The following is a 21018-nucleotide window of genomic DNA, read 5'->3' as shown; positions in this document are numbered from 1 at the left end:
TAACATTTACGGATTTGACGTACACTGTGCCATTTTTAAATCGCAGAAAACATAAACAAATAAAAGCTAACTTCTGCTGTAGTATGCAAGATATCAAAGAAGAAAATTAATTCACAATCTTAAAACTCCCATCCCCGAAAAAAAAAAAAAAAAAAAGAGCTGATTGAAGAGTTGCCGAATTAACTGCTTATATTCTAAGCTGACAGAATTCTAAAACTACAAACACAACATTTATTTGAATTTGAGATCTGAGTAAACAATAATGAATGTGTTTCAGTAAACAGCACTTTTCTGTATGAGTAACGAAACTGACATTTTTAAAGATTGAATGATTTTCATGTGAAGTATTAATAATTTTACTATATTTTTAACAAAACTACAAACAGTATACGAAATGAAGTATATTGTTTTCGTACATTCGTGTCCATAAAATTAAGCATATAACACGAAAGGAAATAAGTGCACACAAAATGATTAAATAAACTATCTTACTGTGACATTACATAGCTTCAAGCGAGTGAATACGTGTGTTGGATATTAGTGATGTTAGCGTCGGCATTGCTAAAATTACTGTAAAGTGTACTTTTCTTTCATATAAGTTAAATATTAAATACAGGCAACTTCTTAGAAATTAAAACAGGATCAATACCTAAGAGAAAAGTAACTGCGCTATTATGAACCAAAAATGTTAAATTGCTACATAAAAATAGAATAAAAGGGGTCGTTATAGCCAAGGACAAATTTGTGTCTTTAGTTAAAATGTAAAAGGAGTAGAAAAGCAGAATCTTCACCTGCTTGGTACTCTTAATGTGATATCTAAACGGTGTAAAAAGTTACGTAATGGAAAAGTCTGTTACAAATTCTTTACGAATTTCTTTCAGTGTAATATTCTGTTTGTTCTATGAAAATTATTTTAGTTTACAACCGCATTTTAAACGATTGTCATATTCTTAGTAGTATCACAAAAATCTTAGAAAGTTATTTTAAAATTTATGGATTTAGCTTAAAATGTGTAACGTTACGAGTGTTATTGTTTTCAAGGTTCGATAATCAAAGTAAAATTGAAAAAGATTTGGTTTAAATTTATAATGCTTGTTATGTCATTCATGTTTGCTGAAATATGTTCTATAATAAAACTACTCTCGGTGCTGTAAAAGAAAATATATTGTAGGCCTGTAAATAAATTGTATCTTCTGCAACAAGTATCCTGCCTTTAGTTTGCGTTGGATTGCCCGTATTACACTTAATACTAAAGTGAATTGTTAGTCATATAATACAAATCTGGCATTTAAGTGCTTTCTTGTGCACTGCACAGTCTGGTTCAGTTACCCGGTTTAAGGCCCAGCTAAGAACTAGAAATATCTGATCAAAATCTCTTCAAAACGGGTGAAAATTCATATTTAAATATCTCTTCAAAACGGTTTCAAATTCGCCCGCCGTGCAGTATTACGTAAAATTCTTAACAACTTACCTGGTTCAAGGCCCAAATTGTAAAGTCTGAATATAAATATCTCTATCTATGTTTACAAATTCACCGAGTGTGCAGTATTACGTAAAATCAAGAAATGTGGTGCTGAATTAATCAAATAATAATTTCAAGGTTTAGTTGTATTAACCAATAATTATATTAACTGTGCATTAATCACATGTGACCTATAGCTTATAATCAAGTATTTTATACTGAGGTACAAATGTAAAATGTTTGATTATACTGCAAATTAAAATTTTAATTTATTACCTACTTCATACTAAAATATAAATTTTGCAAGTTAGCGTGGTTTCCATAATTAAGCAGTTTTTAATACTGAAACTCAAAATCCAGGGAACAATTTCATTTAACTGGTTAATTATAAACAAGATTATAAGCGAATGATTAATATTCTAAAGATTAACAGAGTGCACTTGTGAGCATTAATAGTTATTAATTACACTCATTAATTAACATTAGGAGATATTATATGGCATAAGTAAAGGTTATTATTATTTAGAATTCTGTCATACCCTTCAGAATATAGAATTATGTTGATAAATTAACATTCTAGATAATTCAAAAAATAGGTAACGTAAACAATACTTTGTTTCTTTAACCTGTAGTTAATAATGCAAAATACCAGTTATCATTTGATGCCCATCATACTGTTTTTAATGAAATAAAACAAATATTAGTTGGAAGTTGGGGTGAGTTTGTTAACTAACATATGTTAAAAGTTTTTCTTTCATAATTACTGAAAAACATTTCAGGGTTTACAATGGAAGCACGTAAAGTTGAAAAGTATTTTAATGTGAAATATCTCTCTGAAGTCAACTTATGCACTTGTCAGTTCTTCTGGATGAAAAAAAAAATGATATTAAAACTGAAAGTTATTGCCCAAAACAGAGGCGAATTATAAGGTTGCGCAAGTTTCAGTCAACCCCAGAATCTGGATTCAAAGAAAAGCTATGTAAAGCACCAAGTTTCAGTATTTTATGTATAATTTTACTTGAGTGCATCTTCAAATTCATTATCCTAATTAACATGGTAAAATTCCATGTTATTAAGAGTCGAAGCCAGGCTGGCAAGCCAGGTTTTGCTGTTTTCTCCTTATATTACGTGAAATGCGAGCCAGTTTCCGTTCAGGAAGTAAGGCGGTAGGCTCTTGCATGCTTGCCATAATTTATTAAACAATAAACAACAATAAATGTCTACTTTGAGAAAAAATATTGTGTTAAAAAACTTTCATGTAACTGAAAGTTTTAACAGAGACCACCTTCCAATAGGTAAAATAAACGTGGCGTACTGCAAATTACATTGCTGCAGAACATCGTTTTACAGCATAAATTTTCCGAACATAACACTTGGGGCTTGTTTTAAATTACCAAATTAATTTTAAACTCAGAAGACCGAAGAAAGTAAAACACGCAGGAACCACAGAGTAACACAAGATTTCTCAACTTATAACTTCTGCTCACTTACTATCACATTAGAGAAACATTTAGCTCTTTAGACTTATGTTATTGTAGTTGGTTCTGATCTTGAGTGAGACAGTAGTGATTATGGAGTTTCGTTATCCCACTTTAAATTCGGGTCTGATTTTTGCAAGAAAAATGTTTTCCGTGCGATAATTAATTATATAAAAGCATATTCTATTTATTCGGTAGCAAACGATACTGGTTTTAGATTAGAATCCAGTATAATAAATGGATCCGATGATTCTGCTTATGCAAAAGGCTCACATTGGGCATCTGGCAACAAATTATGTGATATGATTAAGATTCTTCTTAGGTGGCCTTTCTCTAAGCTTCAGAATATCATTTCATTGATTTGATTTGAAAATGTTATTTTTTTTAATTAAAAATATTTCTCCTTCAGACAGTGTTGCCAGGTAGGGTGTTTTAAGACAAATTTTAGGAATGTGACCAATTTTCAGTCTAAATGGCATCAGAGAATTCAAATGGTTTTTGCTCAGCTTGGATTCATTTGCATGCTAGCATTATTTAAATAAAACCACTTCCACTATTTTGTAATTCTTTTTCAAAAAAGTAATTTTTGATCAGTTAAATGGGAAAAAATTTTTACCTCCAGCATGAAGAAACTTTGTAACTCTTTAGTCGCTAGATCGCAACTAGTAATTTTTCAGTCACTAGCAGTTTTGTCTTATGATAATAATAGTAGCAAATTAGAATTCAAAATCGAGTTTTTTTTTATCTCTGAAGTATCCATATGTAATTCATAATCCGACAAATAGATTATGAGCTGTAGTTTTCACCGTGTTTGTGTTTTACTTTCTTAATAATGTCAGTTAATACTAATTTCGTAGTCGAGAAAGCATTTTTTTCTTGTACCTTCAAGTAAAATAAAAGGTATAAAATGCATCTGAATCTACTTGTTATTGATATGGCAATCCAGGCAGAACTACTGCTATCAAATAAATGCTGTTGGGACTTCCCTACATCTTTGCATTAGTCAGAATTTATGCCGCAGATTCCATTCGTTTTAGGGGGCATGGAACTTATGAAGGTTCTCAGATTTCATAATTATCGAGTTTTTTTACAAATTTAATTCCGTGTAAGTTCGATTCTGAGACTTATCGCCATAAAGACAAGCATATCTATTATATATTGACATCAAAATTTTCTGTAATTTCCGATAATAAAAGTCTCTTTGATCGATTTGCTTTTCTGAAGAAGAGTTTAGAGTTTTCCGCACTTCAACATCACTTTGAGAGTAAGTCTACCTGTCACCGAACACTTATTACATGCCATAGCTTTCATTTATCCAGATCTTCAATAGAAATTTATGCAGGATAGTGAATTATAATCAAATCTCTAAGGGGCCTTGGAAAATGTCAAAAATTATAAGAAAAATATGAGCGCAAATAACATTTGGAAAAGACTATAATACTGTTTCAGTATAATTATTAGTCACTGATATATTAATCTGAAAGTAATTAAGTAACGCACTCTTTGTGCATTGCTGTCTATCTTTTCTTCAAATCCTGTAAACATTCTTTACTGTCTTGTAAATCCAATATTCCCGCAGACTGTGAAAAGGCGATTTCTCAATGAGCATTTTCTCCATGATGCTGGAAATGCAATGTAAAAGTACAAATTACGCAAGAAATAAACATTTGGTTACAGATACGAAAGAAATTATAATAAAATTTTAGTTAATGAATATTGTGCTCAAGACGTAAACTTAGACTATCGTTTCATTACCTGAAATCAGAAATTATTCATTACCTGAAATTTTCTCGTGGATAGTTAAATAAATTGCCTATCCGTTTTATCTCGTATCTTTCAGCTCAAAAATGAATAATTAAACTGATGCTGATAGCTGGTGTTAGTGGCTATTAGCCTGAGTTTTTCACTTCAGTTTTTAGGGTTTTAAATTTGTAAGTTCCTTATTATGAAATTGATTGAAGCAATTAGTAGCTAATGTATGCAATACATACAGAAAAGGAAACAAGATTACTAAAACATAATTAACAAAGCCTTGAGACTTCATCTTAAGTCTTCGACCATCTCACTAATAATTATCGATTAAGTCGAGATAGAAGGTGTTGATAAAGTAATAAAAATGTCCTATCAAAAGACAACGGAAGGCTTCTGAGGAAACTTCCGCATCTCAGCATCCTTAGGATTGGTTCTTTTGTATTTAGTGAAGAGGCTCTTTGTAATGTGCAACCCATGTTACTTCCGGAGGTGAAAAAGTAGAATAATTCTCCGGAAATTTAAATCAAATTCTTGACTCAGTCACAATTTTTTTTCAATGGATTACCCTCCTTTGTATCTGCTACCAGTTAGAATTACATTTAAAGACTTTTATGCAATTTCATCATCGGCAAAGATAGATGCAAGTAGCGCCAAATGAAGGAATCGGGTTATGTTATACGAGCAGCTATTTAAATAATAGAAAAAAATCTGAATAAATTAAGAGTTTATAATTTTTTTTTGTTTCTTTGTTTGTTTTAGCGAGAATTCATCTTTGTTATTTTATATGTTGCATAATTTTAAACTATTGTCAATAAAATAGTTAATAACCACATGTTTTTTAAATGAAAGGAAACCAAAATTTATGTTCGGCCAAAATGCAGAGTTCTTAACTACTACGTTTATTATTATTCATCGAAAGGCTTAAAAAATGAATAATAAATAAGTGTAACAGTAGCAGCTCTAAATTAAAAACTGACCAGCTAGATAGAGAACCTTGTCTTTACGTAAAAAATAAATACCTACGTATGTCGCTAGTGTTAACTATCTGGAGAGCAAGATCCACAAGGCTTTCAGAATACAGCAGATTATTCTAAATGTCTTGAAATATAATGGTTTTTGTTTTCTTTGGCGTATACGCTTGTTTACTATAAAGAAAATTTATTGAAATTTTGATTCGATGCCTGTGCATCTATATAGCATGAACTTTGAGCTTCATATCTGGAATACATGGAAATTCTCCATGTAAGTTGTAGTCATTAGGTTATATCAATGCAGGACCACTAAAAACGGGCAATGCCATCGAACTCTCGAGCGTGCTCCAGTTACAGCACGAAGGCCTGCGGAAAAGAGAGAAAAAATATCTTATAAAGTATCTAACTAAATAATCCATGAACACAATTCAAGAGTTATTTTATATCTTCATCTTTGGCTGTAGATTGCGAACTTAGTAATTTGTCTTAAATTGCTAGAAAGAGTTCTCAAAGTATAGTGCATTAAAAATAAAAATGATCGCTTGTGATTAAATTTATTTTTGTCTGTTAACACATGGGTAAAAAATTTTTAGTGGTTTTTTGCAAGGGAATACAGAAATAGCGAATGTCATATTTTTTAGTTGTGTTAGACTTACCTCAGTCCCTTTTAAATTTTTGCATGCTGTTTTCTTAAATACATATCTATCCACTGCGAAGTTTATATAATAGGCGAGAAATGTAATTTTATAAGCTGAAAAAAACTCTTTGAAAATTAATTAATTTTAAATATATATTTGGAGCAGACATTATGTTGAATTATGGTACAAATTTGTTCGAACTTGTAATCCGAAATTTAAATTAAAACAGGAGCATGTGTGATTTTGCAATACTTCAACGCGTCATTTTGGTCTTGTTGATTCGACTTCAACAAAAACTAATTTTTCAGGCAGTGTGTAAATATTATCTTTGCAGTAATAGCGCAGGATTTTACTTTTTAGTCCTTCTAAATGAATTTTGAAATTCACTAATTTTAAAGTTTCCCTCTTACCCGGCTTAAAAGATCTTACCCGCCCTATATTTCGCAGTCTTTGATCGTAGTCATATACTTCCAGTTACAGAAGTATTTTAAATAATGAAAATATTCGTGTTTTCGCAATAATATAAAATTAAAAAAATAATAAAAATTTTCGACAAATAACGAAATCTAACTTTTATCTCTCGGTTCCTATACTTATATTTAAGAAAGTTTTATACTTGTTATGAAAAAATTAAAATTAGAAGTTTAGCTCTCGCACGACAAAAAATCACAATTTAATTTCAAAATTTTCAATTTTTGATGTCATTTTCAACTTACCTTGAAAGATCGGTTAATCAGGTTAGAATAATTCGAGGAAATATGTTTAAATGAAGTGCAGGAAAAAGTGTATATAGTTTAATAGGCCTTACAAGGAATTCATGTGGTGTCCTCATCGGATTTTTTTTTTTATTTGTTATTTAGAAATCATATTTTGATTATAGTTTTCATCTCATTATTTTTCCCCAGGAATCTGAGAATAATTTCCATGAAACAAATTACACTTTTTATCGTATTTGCACTAAAGTAAAAGCTTTCGGTAGTTAAAGAAGTCATTACTGGGTGCCGAAAATCGACATTTGTAATATCAAAGCAAATATAAAAAGCATCTACTATCGATTTTAATTTAGCCTTTCATCTTACCTTTTTATTTCTCTTTCATGCTCTTCTTTGCAGGCAACAAAATCACACACAGTCTTAATTGCCGGTTTGATTGCAAATAACTATCAAAAGTTTTCTTTGCTGAGAGAATTTATCTCAGTGCTTTTTAAGAGTTTATGTGTTACTGTAATAACACTAAATTATGAATGTCTTTATGGAAGGAAACGCACCTACGAATTACTGTGATTCAATTTGATAAATTAAAAAAATTTTTTTGAAAGTTTGGAGAAATTACAATTTCGAAGCAAAGATTAACTTAATCGAACAACCTAAACAGTAAGTTAATTTGTGTTTCTTAATAGAATATTAATTTCCATTTGTATCTCAATGCAAATTTTCAAAATATCATAATGCAATAACAGTCCAAAAAGTTTCTTCCAGTGTTTTATTCTATATTATGGCTTCTTAATGAGCTTTCTAAAGCCATTTAAAGTAATATATTCCATAAATGTAACTTAGCAGAGAAATTCAATTCATTAAAATTTGTCTAACTGTTAACAGATGAAAGTAACATAAATCATTTAATTTTGTATTTGTTCACTTTTATTCAATTTCTTTATAAACTTGAACTTCGGTGTTTTAATGGATTCTACCAATAAATTTATTTTACTTCATTTAACTAATTTGACGACCAACTAATGCATTATAACAAACATGCAAAACCTTCTCATTTTGTTTGTTTGTTTCTTTCCCACCTGCGGGTACAATTTTAAATCGTAATCTTGGGGTATTTTACTGATAAACTAATACTGTTAAAAAGCATGTGTCTAATTCTATTTTTTAATCTGATCAAAATTAAAGCAAAATGTAAAAACTGCGAAATATACATGGGGCTAGCTTAACATCATTGAAAAAAAAAAAAAAAAAAAAAAAAAAAAGTGAATACAGTACCGAAGTAAAGAAAAGAAGAAATATTCACATAAGGCTATTCAAGTTTCTAAAACAAAATTTAGAGTAAAAAAAGCAAGTCGAAAGTCTTGGTAAAATACGGCTTCTGTAACTTTCCTATTATTTTCAGGTTAGATTTGCTCTGAATGCACTTTCGGCAACTGGCAGTTTTATAAGTTTCCTTCTTAATTTTGATTATCAATGAACTGTATCCTCTGTATAAATGAAACCTTTTGTTTAAATTCCGAACTGCAACCTGGTCAGAATTTTAATTAACTATAGTAATCGCACCAGTTTGGAGACTTGCTTCTCGTGTTAATTCAGTGGGAATAAAGTGAAAACTTTTCGTTATGTCTGAAAACTGCATGCCTAAGTCATTACAAAAAGTATTCTCCATATGCTGCCATATTTCCAAACTTAAACCTGTCATTACGTAACTTTCGTTTTGCCAAATAGGATTTTATCAGTAAATCAGAATTAGTTTAACTGAAAAAAATTTCAACGAAGTTACTTAAATATGCGATACAGGTTTTACTTGACATCTGCAACCTGGTCAGAATTTTAATTAACTATAGTAATCGCACCAGTTTGGAGACTTGCTTCTCGTGTTAATTCAGTGGGAATAAAGTGAAAACTTTTCGTTATGTCTGAAAACTGCATGCCTAAGTCATTACAAAAAGTATTCTCCATATGCTGCCATATTTCCAAACTTAAACCTGTCATTACGTAACTTTCGTTTTGCCAAATAGGATTTTATCAGTAAATCAGAATTAGTTTAACTGAAAAAAATTTCAACGAAGTTACTTAAATATGCGATACAGGTTTTACTTGACATCTCACATCTGTGAGAGCGAAAATATGTGAGAGCGAAAAATATGTTCGAATTTCGAGTTATCAAGCAAACCAGATATAAAATTCATTTTACTGCGAATTTAGCGGATAAAATTATAAATTTCGGGAAAATTTTATATATACAGTCTAAGATCTATAATAAAGATAAAATGTAAAAGCACAGTAAAAATATAAATTAGGTCGATGATATTGTTAAGTGTTAAAAGAAGGATTGATTACATAAAACTATTTGAAATATTACTTGATTATTATATAAATAAGTAATATTCGCCTCTTTTTTTCTTTTAATGATGGTTACTCACTTAATATAAGAAAGGAAATATTTCGCTGCGCGTATTTTCTTAATTCCATTTACTAAAACCCTTTTTTTAAACTTACTTTTTCGATAATTACTGGTCATTAAGTTCTTTGTTCATTATCAGTTCTAAACAGTATTTTAAACGACACGTACTTCTGTGCAATTATGATGTAATTAATTGTCATAGCTGACACAAATGTTTAGATATTTCACATGCAAGCCGACTGATTTTTCAATTGTAATAAATTGTAAACTTCTTAGAATAGTTTTTCACACAGATAAAACGCGAAATAGACCAAACTTAAGAAAGGTGAGTAATATTTACAAGAGGCTTGATTAACATAAACGTTTAAATAATAACTCCGCAACTAGTATGGCTCGTGTATCTGACCTCTGGAGTTATATTTTCACGGAAAAGATCAAATAATATACGAGTACAGTAAATATTTGCAATCAAAATGTCTGATATGAGCCATGAAATTATATTAAAAGTCAAAAGGAAGCTGATTTAGGTTTACATGTAATAAAATCTTCATTTGCGTTAAAAATAGGTTATTATACTTCTGAAAATTTCAGTTAACTAGTTTATAAATAATGATAACGAATAATTTTTTAGTTGTGTCTGATTTTCAGAATGTAGCACAAACTTCGTTGTAAGGGAAAACTACAACACAATGGGGCTCGGGTTATCGAAAAATTTATTGCATTTTTTTTTATTCCTGACGTGACCTTCATGCAGTTATATAATGAGCCTAAAGAAGCAATCATATCTATTTGTAAGATGGTAATGTGCCTTAATTTTGCTTTTTAAAGGATATAGTTAATAAGTGATTGTTTACAATTTGATGAAATTTATTCAGTTTTTCTCTGCATTCACACACATATATATATATATATATATATGTAACTAGAACTAGTTATATGTGTATGTATAATTCTGATTATAATAATTGTACTCTTCACGCTACTGTAGTTTATTTTTAATAGTTGGAAAGTAAGGAGTTAACCAGTAATAAAAAGTAGTCCAATTGCAAAAATTGAAATTCACTTGCGTTGCACGACTTCCATCTTCTATCAGATTCCAGCAAGTTAATTTAGTTTCTAAATCATTAAACAGTTATTTAGTTTTACCATTTTTTTTATTTTGTTAACCAGTTCATTTATCGTTAGAACTTAAAAGGATTCGATTTCGTAAATCATAACGATGATAACACCTTGCTTTCTTTTCCAACGAAGCTCCTGTTTGAAAGTGTTTTTCATGCAAGATAATGGTCCAACAAGAGTTTTGTATAAAATCTTGTTTAAAAATTTATTTTTAAATGAAAACAATAAAATTCGTTTGATATTTAAAAATATATATTCGATTTCATATTCGAAAATTAAAAGTATTTTAATCATTCCTGACCTGATAAAAAAAAAATAATTTAAAAAAAAAAAGTTTCCTTTCCTCGAGCAATCTACTGAAAGGTTAATTCCCGAAAAATAACTTCCTAACAATTTTGTTGGTACTCAGAGCGAAAATTCTCTTCGTTATTCCTAGAACGGTGTGCGAGTCCGCTATTAAACCATTTGCAGTAGATTTTAGCTTTCAAGAAAATCATTTTGAAAGGATCATATTTGTCTTAAGTTACCGCAGCCAGAGTCAACATTAGAAATAGAATTGTCTAGGTTAATGCTTTCTTCTTTGATTAATGAATTAGGTAATCTTCTAAAGGATGGAGAAACTGGTCAAATTTTATCCTTAAAGTAGGGGAAGTGAATGTTTTGAATAGACATGGAGACCCTGGAATTCTAAAAGCATTTGTTTAATTCTCTCCTATAAATGCCATCTCACCACCTACGTCTAAGTCGATTAAACCTTTTTCTGAATATTCTCCAACAAATAACTAAAGCCTGTATATTATTCTAAACTACTACAAGTTAAATAGGTTAGATTTAAGAAAAGTGAGAAGACATCGAAATTTAGAATTCCACGTGAAAAAGACGATTAAAATGGTTTAAAAAATAGATCAGAAATGTGTTCAAATCTAATTTCCTTTAAAATATATTATCTTGTTTCAAATTATATAAATTTAGAAATATTATCTTGGTGTTGCCTTGTTTGTTATGTTGTGTAAATATATAAATTAAGTTGGTTGATTAGGGAAATCTGCCTGTCTCTTAAACTGGATTGCAAAGCGTACTTCCTTTTTCCCCTGCAGCAGTTGTGGTAATGTGTGAATATTTCTGATGGGTAATCTTAACCTATTTTTTTTACTAAAATTTGCTGATTTTTAGCTTAGAAAATGAACTGCGGCTCTGTCCTCAATAACCTCCAGAGAGAAATTTTGACATTCACCCAAAACTCGAAATGTAGCATGTGCACACCTTGATTTGCAGCAAGAATTTAGGAATTTGCTTTTATTGCTCATGAAAAAGTTGAATTTGAAAAATATCTTCAAAATAACTCCTAATGCTTCAAAGAACTGCGTAGCGCTGACAAGAAATTTTCTATTTTCTGTTTAAGAGCAAGAAAAGGGGGACAAACGCATGAATAAAATAAGAAGTTTTTCTAGCGGAGTAGAATTGTAAATGAATGGTCGTATTTCTCTTTAAAAATGTATTGTTCTTATTCCTCATCAGTATTCCATTTTTTTCCCCTTCTTCTCTTGAAAAGCTAAAAATTTTGTTTACGGCTTTGTTGCACGCGGAGTTTAAAAAAGAAAAGTGGTGTTTCTCTGCATATGGAGAAATCGTTTTGTTTATGTCACCTGAGAAGAAATTTTGCTTTTCGTGCTCTGTCCCAGAATTTTGAAGGATTTGGATATTTGTTTTTCTCGAGCTTTCCAGCTCGTATTTCATTTAACTCCTTTGGGTTTTGTGTTTACGCCTTTGTTAAGTTTAATAAAGGATACGAAATTTGTCTTCCTTTCAAGAGTCCATTATATGTTTGAGTTCAGTTTATTTTGTTTAAATACAGTTTGATATTTCAAATCGTTTTGTTGGAAATTTTGTTTCTTTAATACGATTAAAATTTCATTTTCTACTGCAGAATTTTCAATTTCGCTCCACTTAGCCAGAGTTTCCACATTTTATCAAAATTTATAATTGTTGTTATTTTTTATATCTTATCAAAAAACGATAAATATTAGTTGCACATTGTCAAACATATGAAGTATCGGATAAGCATTTTTGTTGTGTGTACATATGAAATTTAAGCATGCGATTCAATTACTATATAATTTTAATTAATCTTATTTTATTTTTAATGGCGTATATTTTATCTAAATTCGGCAATCAATTAATCTAAACAATTCTGCACAAATATATATATATATAAATCTTACTAGTGAGAATTTTGGCATTGTATTTAATGGAAGTTTCACACCACGCCAGGAATATATAAATATTTAAACCACGGCTCATAATAATAATAATTAGAACGAGTGGTTTTTCATCAAGAATCCTTCATTTAATAATTTAATTTGCTTTTGAATATTTTTTTTTTTTCGAGGGTGTAGAAAATACATTCAGGATCTATTCCATTAGCACGCTTAATGTTTAATTTTTATACGCACATGTTCTATAATATTTTCCTGCCAACTTTAAGTAGCCCTAAATTATAATGTGTTTCAAAGGAAAGTAAAAAAAAAAAAAAAAAAAAAAAAAAAAAAAAAAAAAAAACCACTTCCTCCTGTGTGGTTAAGGAACTTTTCCATGTACTCGGCTGATATTTATTTATTTGTAGGAAAAAGTTGAGCTTTCCATAATGGATCACAGATGTTATTCTTACAGTTTATCCTGCCATCGGAGCTATTCTGACCCAATGGCTCAGTACGATGGGGGGCTGAGCTTAATGACCCCTCGCTCTCCCAACATCAATCGAAAGCTCGGAGAGGCGTTTCGTTATATGCATACAAAGTAGGCACAAAATCCGCAACTGTCTGTGGTTGGAAATATAGTGTGAAATGTCTTACCCTTATTAACAATAAAATTAGTTCATGGTCCACTGGAAAATACTCAAATACTTCCAGCATTAAACTATCATAATTGTAATAATATGTAACAGAAGCATTCGGATTATCAGTGAAATTTGAATCAAAATTTTTCTTTTATTTATTCCCCTGATTGCTGCTGTTACTCCTACAGGTGTGAAAACTGTCTGCTATGTGTATGATTGATTCTCTATTGTGAACGAGCTCCACGAACGGCCGAGCGGTTAAAGACTGTTGAATACTAATATTTCGTCCCGGGCTCGAACCCAGGTGAACGAGCTAGCTTCATTGGTTGTTTTCTGTGGTTCCCCCCCCCATGTGAAACGGGAAATTACTATTCAGCTTTTCTTAGATAGTCCCCCATATAGGCATCCCTTCTGTTAGGCAGAGAGACCTCTATCTTCAAATAACCTAATCTCTGTTTTGGGACTCATTAGTGTCCCCAGTTTGGTTAATTCCACTTTGTATCCTGATTAATTTTACTTCTGACTGGATCCCATGTTGTTAGCAATGCCGTCGCTGGCGAAGAATTCTCATTATCTAGTACAGATTCTCGTTATCGTAGTATATATTTTGTATTTCTCGTATATTAATGACTTTTCAGTCGACCGATTTGAAGAACTGTTGTTATTTACACATTTATTTTTTAGTAACTTAACTATTCTACTGAATTGAAAAATGAATTTTTTTCCGTCTCAAACATCTAATTTCAATCTAATTAAACAATCAATCAATCTGAAATTTATAAATTCGTATTTGATTTTGTAGCCCACCATTGGTCGAATGGTTAAGACTGCCTAACTTTTGTAGTTCGACCCAAGTTCAAAACCCGGCAAATAGGCTGCTTGTGGTTTTCCCTGTGTAGAACGTCACTACGATACAGTTTGCCTTAGAAAGTTCTTCCATGAAGGCTTCCATTCTCTTAGGCATATAACCTCGTATGCCTCGTTGTATTCAAATAATCCAATTTAACATATCTATTTTGTGTCTTTGTTTAAAAAAACAAACATTCACAAATTCAACAAATCGAACGCTTCGAAAAGCGATGCGAAGTCCGGAGTTTTGTTCTCGTAATTATACGTGACTTAGAACAAATTTTCAAAATCCGTTTCATTCCGCTATGTCTTCCTAAAAGATAATAAAATCTGAGTCCTAAAATGTTTAATATAATCTTAGTTTTGAATAGCTCGTCTCATTTTAAAATCTCGCATAATATTTCAAGGAATTCGCAGTAAAAGATTTCGGTAAATGCTTGTATTAAGTTGGATCCACTATTGTGTGCCTAATGTGAACTACATTTGCACTATCAAGCAATTATCATATGGCATGTCCCAAACAAATAAGCGCACACATAATATATATGTGACATTATGGTCAGAGATGATTTTGCTGTAAGATCCCAATGCTTTCTGTTTCGTTATATCTATGAGAAAGAATTTGTAATGACATTCGAGGAGTGAGCTTTCTATAATGTTCAACATATAGAATGCTGTCAGCTTGTAAAGCAAGCCACATTCTTAAAATAGTTTAATATGTTATTTGTATTTAGTTGACGATCAGATATTTTTTAAAGATACAGAAATAGGTTTAAAAGCAAAAGCCATCAGAATATTCAACTGATAACTTGTTTTTGTCTTTGAATACCCTGCAGCTTACGTAATGAAAATAAATCTGATGTGATGCATGAAACGAATGTCAGAATAAAGTTGCGTACTATCTTTTTAAAAGCAAATAGTAAAATTTGCAGCTACACTTCACTTAATTACCTGTATTTAATCATTTGTCAATAATATTAATTAATTTGCAATCAATATGTTATGTGACTGCGTACTTCTTCCTTGGCTTTCTTTTTCTGCTCTCTGAGTGGTCTTTAGAAGAAAGAAGGTAAATTTTTTTTAATTACCAAAATTTATTCCTATTTTTGAAGTAGATTTGTTTCTTGTCACGTCGTTAATTTCTCCCATGTAACTAGTGTCCGACATTTTGTTTGTAAATGTTCTGCCTTAGAAAATTCAGCCAACTTCGTGTGAAACAGATCAAGTAATTGATATTTTGTTCAGATATTTTTCTTCTATTTGGCATTATCGTCAGTTATTTCTGATGTTCATAATTTTTCCTGGTATTTGGAAACCGGCGTAACATTTTCTAGTATCTTCTGTTCGCTCGCATTTGTTTTCAGGCTTTCAAGAGCACAAATTAGCCTTGCACACTTTTATTTGATTTCCTTGGTTCCTATATGTGTGACTATTTATTTTCTGGCTTCAGTGAGTCACAGGGCAGATGAATTGCTCAAAGTGAATTTATGAGAAAAGTTTTTAATTTTTCGTTTCATTTAAGGCTTCACGTTGTGAAAACTTGTTTGTGCAACCTTATATTAATTCTGCTTTTGATGTTATATTAATTCTTAAAAGAAATGCATTGTTACCATTAAACAATTTAGTCCCGTTTTACCGAAAACCTAATCATCAACATGCATTCCTACATCAGCTTCCCAACCTACTAATTTCGCTTCTATTATTACGAATTCTAACAAAGAGTGTGTTGCTTTACTTGATGGGCTTCTGGGCACCAAATTTATTCTTGTGTGTGAATGATTTTGTATATAGGTAATATCCTTGAAAGAGAAGCCATAGACTATTCCGCCCAAAATTAAAACGGGGAATTATTGTTTTTTTTATTCTCATTTGTGTTTTATTATATCTAATTGAATTATTTTTGCCAAAAGTAGTGTACAATAATGCCAAAGGAATGGTTCCAGGTGTCGGTGAACGAGGCCGCTGCTCAGATCTGCAAGCACATTCCTGCTCTTCTCACTCGCAGGGACGAGTTATTTCCTTTGGCCAGACAAGTGGTTCGGGACAGTGGATACCAGTACTCGAAAGGCCATTCCAGGTATGCATTAATGATTTGCAATTACAATTCGTATGAACGTTGCTGTAGATCTTTACTGTATTTCAGCTTTTAGAAGACCGTAGGAAGTCTCAAGATAATTTTGCTGTTAACTAAGAAATTAAAATTTATTTATTTATTTATTTATTCGCATTGCACCTTCATTTCAAAATGGTTCTAAAACGGAAAATTATTCAGTGGAAAAGAGAAGAACACAAATTAATCGGCGTAAACCGCAAATATAGCTTAATATTGCTCTTTTTAAAACAATTATTTTAAATCTGTCCGAATGTATTTAGGGTTAAATCTAAAATACAGTTATCACAACTTAAAAGTTGCTTAAATGCTGATTTACAGAAAACAAGTATATTTAGCTACGATGCACTAATTTTACCATTCAATGGGCTCAATCTGAGAAAATGGTAGCTAGTAGGCAGAGAATATTGGGCACACATTTTTTTTTTTTTTTTTTTTTTTTTTTTTTTTTTTTGTAACTGAAATACACAGATTGATTACTTTTAAAAATATGCAGAACTAAAAGTATTATTTTCATGATATATCTCCTCTGTACGTACAATCATAAGCGCGTGTTCATATGGATTAGTTTTAAATTTAAATGTGCCTAGCCAAAAGGGAATTTTCTCTGAAACAGATATCTATATTTTGTCTTAACAGTTTAGTATCAAAATGAAAGTTTCTTCCTCTTCCATGCAGTACTATCCTCTTTAAAGTGTTAAAAAGTTCTAAAAACCTGTTATATATTCTGCTGAATTGGTCATTCAAGTTATTTGAAAGAAACGCGCACAAACAGTGTTTCACGTTTTCGTAAAAGTTATTCCGTATCTTCTGTACCCAACCGCTGGCACAGTAATACAGAATATTTTAGAAACACGTAAAGTATTTACCTCCTTCTCTCTCTTCACTCTCTTGCAGGTTTCGATGCTGTTTCGTTTGAAAATTTGGTACTCTTAAAATTTCAATTATCCCTGTTTGTTATAATTTCTAGAATTCTTCTGTTTAGCGGAATCAAACGAACAATTGTGACGTTTCAATTGTACAAAAAATCGTGACGTTTCAGGAAAGTAAACCTAATTTACTGAATTAGGCGTCGACATATTGGACTTCAAGAATGAGCAAAGTAATCCATCGAGGCTGGAAAAAAAGGGGGGATTGTGAAACGGCCGTCACACTTAGTATTTGCAGTATCGAAAAGTTATTGTTTACTTATTCGTATGTGAGATAACTCTGAAATTAAAGAAAAATGAATCTTATCCCATTAAGTTTAAAATTATATTAGTCCAAAATATGCACAATAACCATCTCCAATCGTATTGTGGGCTTATGTTTTTTATATCCGTTACTCTCTTCTCGGGAGTATGTTTGTCTCAGCAAATGGAGCTGTTTAGCGATGGTGATTTCCAGATTTGTTATCCATGGTGATTTGCTTTTGAGATACTGTGAAATGAAATGGACTCTGAATGCTGATGCCTAGATAAAAATACAGTTTAGGCAACGCGGAATTTTTAATACGGCTGAAATAAATATAAAAATAGGAAAAAAATCCTGACAGTAGGGTAAGAATATTGCAATATACCCATGAGAACGAAAAAGGATTGATGTTGAATTAAAAAAAAAAAAATAGATAAATAAACAAAAGAACTAGAAACTCTAGGCGGTAGACAGATATATATGTATACTTTTTTCAAATTACTATAGTCTTAGACTTCCGTGAAATGTTTCGTTACAGATTTCCTATTCGTCTAATATTCACAAATCTGCCTCCTTTTGAGTGGTAAGTTTCAGAAAAGAAATTCCCAAACAAATCATCTCTTGGAGAATTTTAATGCTGCATTGAACAAGTGTCTAGGAAAATTCAGTCGAAAAACTGAAATATGACCAAAATCAGTTGTGGAACTCAAATGATAAAAAAATAGGCATCAAATCAATTAACCTGTTGCAACCTGGAAGAAAATATAAAACGAAAATATTTTAACCGTAAATACTTCGCTAGGATTTTTTAACTTTTTCATTTCACATCTTCTGCTTTCGTAAAAAGATTCTCATCCCTCTCGCAAAGAAGTATTTTGATTTTTAACTGTTGAAGTCCGGAAGCATAATTATGTGTATTTATGGCTACAGAAAAATAATCAGAAATGCTTCCATAGTAGTTTATTGTTATTTATTAATACTTACCTAGAGTATTCAACTAGTTCGAAAATTTGTGTCAAATTGGAATCCATTTCAGCATGTACTAACACTATGCAAAGTTCAACAAACTTTTGAAGACTTTGGCCGGCGCGTAATCGATATCTTATAATCTAGCCGTAAATCTTAACTATTTTATTATTGAGCTATTTGCACATTATTCTTTAGTAGGGTAAGGTTGTTTAAGTCGCACCGCCTAAGAAAAACTAGGTATAAATCAGAGGATCTATGAAAAACATAAAAATTGTGCGTGGTAATAATATTTTGTGTTGTCATTGCTGATATTTGTTGCAATAATTTCCATGCAGTCTACTAGCTTGGACAACATTAATAAAATTTATGAACGCGAACTTAATACGACTTACACAGCCAATATTGTAAGTCGTACCACATATAGCTTAAGTCGTACTACGTTTAAAATTGGACAGTTATAATAAAACTTTCTTTTTCTCGATTAACTTAGTCATAGAATTAATTACAGCAATGATCACAAAGGTATTTTTCACAACTTCAGCACTTAAGTCGTGTACCCATCCTTTGCATTTTAGACACTGAATCATATTTTCTTCGCGGTCTTCGTACAAATATTACATGGAGATGAACACGATGTGAAACAATATGATAGATTAGGGGTAATTCGTTTTGCTGGAAAAGGCGCAATTTTTCTGATGTTACGCCTAATACTTAAAAGGCACGACTTAAACAACCTTAACCTACTATTATGACATAGTTTAGAGCAGCTTCACAGTACTTGCAAATAAATACAGAGGCTGTTCACAAATTTTTAGACGACGTATATTGTATTCACAAAACTAAATTACATAAAATTCTTGTATTTTAAATGTTCTATTTGACATCCCTTATTCTGAACTACGAGTATCTTTCGACACCGCAATTTCCAGGATAATAATGCCTTTTGAAGTGGCAGAAGAGATATTCTATGCCATTCCTCCCGAACAGCTTTCCAGAGTCCTGTTAGGGTTTTTTTGGGGACAACGTTTGGATAATGCAGTTTTTAAAAGTCCGAAAGCACAAAAATCCATAGGTGACACATCGGGAGATTTAGTAGGGATATCAGTGAAGGGTATGGCCTTGATACCAGTTTTTTTTTTTTTTTTTTTTTTTTTTTTTTTTTTTTTTGTTCCATTTCTTTTAGGAAATTTACAGTGGATTTTGATGTGTGACTGCTAGCTTTGTCCTGATGGAGTCTCACAGAATTATGGCACTGTGGGTAAAGCGATGGTATTTCATTCAGAAAAATTGGCGATAAAATATGTTCCTGATAGTATTTGGAGTTAATCGTAATATTTTGTTTTGCACTCTCTTTATTTTTAACTTGCCATTATAAGAAAAACCAGCAACAATCATGAATCCCTTAGAAAAACATTCTTTCGATTCTTTAATGTACTTAAATTTTTTCCTCCCCTTTTATAGTAATAAATGGCTTTTTTTTTTTTTTTTTTTTTTTGTTACAATTATTTTAAATACACCCATGCTTCATCTATTGTGACAACTGTTTTCTATTTTTCTTTGGATAAGTGTTTCTCATATAGAATTCTGCAGCATGTCCTGCGTTGAGCGATATGCTTTGGAAGAAGACGATGCACATTGCTTTTTTTCGCTTTCTTAAGATTTAAATCAACGTTTATCATTTTGTTTACAGTGGACACCGAGCATTTTAATGATTTTGCAACTGTCCTTTGACTAGGGGGATTTTCTTTTAAAATTAAACAACGTGCCTTTGCAATAGTCGAAGATGTACGTTTTTTCGTTGGATACTTGTTTGGAATTTTTGTCCCACTTGAGGTTCCAATTCGACGTTTTTTTCCTTTCTTGTTGATGATAGTACTTATCGACGCTTTAGATATCACAAAACCATGACTCTCACATCGTTTTTGGATAACGGAGTATGCATATTTCTCTTCAGAAAGAGCGTAAATGTAGCCTTCGAACCACTGCTTTGTTAAATTCGCCATCTTGAATAAAAACAAAACTTTCAAGCCACAGACGATAATTTTGACTTTTAAAAACATAGTACAATTGCAATTACTTCTTTTTCAGCAAACGAATTTTTTATTACTGCGTACCAAAATCGTCTAAAAAATGTGCGAACAGCCTCTGTACATCATAATATTTCTCAACTACATTAGGAAGTAAAAGAAGTGTCAGAAAAAATTTTTCTGTTAAAAATATCGAAAATCAACGCTGCATATTTAATTGTAACCTTTTCGGTTTTTTACAGTCTTAGTAACTATTTTTAGATATTTTGCAAAACATTTCCTAGCAATATTTGCAGTAACTAAATGAAAAATTATTGCAGTCACTTTGTTAATTTACATTTATATTTATTATTGGTTAGCGCTAAAAGTTTGGTCTTTGGTTGGATAAATACTTTTTGCTGCAATATATTACCCATTCCTCTCTGTAAGCGATATAAGCTAATGGTTAATATTAGCTACATAGCTGAGCTATGTATTAAACATTTAAAGATTCACAGCATAGCTCTAATGTATA

At 31.0% G+C, this 21018-nt stretch overlaps 1 protein-coding gene across 10 annotated transcripts in view; it reads left to right on the top strand.

Moving 5' to 3' along the window:
• LOC118183128 (uncharacterized) overlaps positions 1-21018 on the top strand; it is a 412812-nt gene that overhangs the window by 343190 nt on the left and 48604 nt on the right. For 7 of the 10 annotated variants that reach the window (XM_085807732.1, XM_085807733.1, XM_085807731.1 and 4 more), the window contains one exon: positions 16157-16302. In XM_085807732.1, the coding sequence (XP_085663858.1) occupies positions 16157-16302 (146 nt within the window). The remainder of the gene's footprint in view (positions 1-16156; positions 16303-21018) is intronic. The other 3 variants (XM_035352584.2, XM_035352566.2, XM_085807734.1) reach the window with 1 other exon arrangement.

The sequence above is a fragment of the Stegodyphus dumicola genome, chromosome X1, assembly GCF_044657685.1.
Source record: "Stegodyphus dumicola isolate Sdum_Otavi_A_Nest chromosome X1, ASM4465768v1".
In the NCBI taxonomy this organism is placed as follows: Eukaryota; Metazoa; Arthropoda; class Arachnida; order Araneae; family Eresidae; genus Stegodyphus; species Stegodyphus dumicola.
The sequence above is the reverse complement of the archived record's forward strand: the minus strand, read 5'-3'. Positions and strand labels throughout refer to the sequence as shown.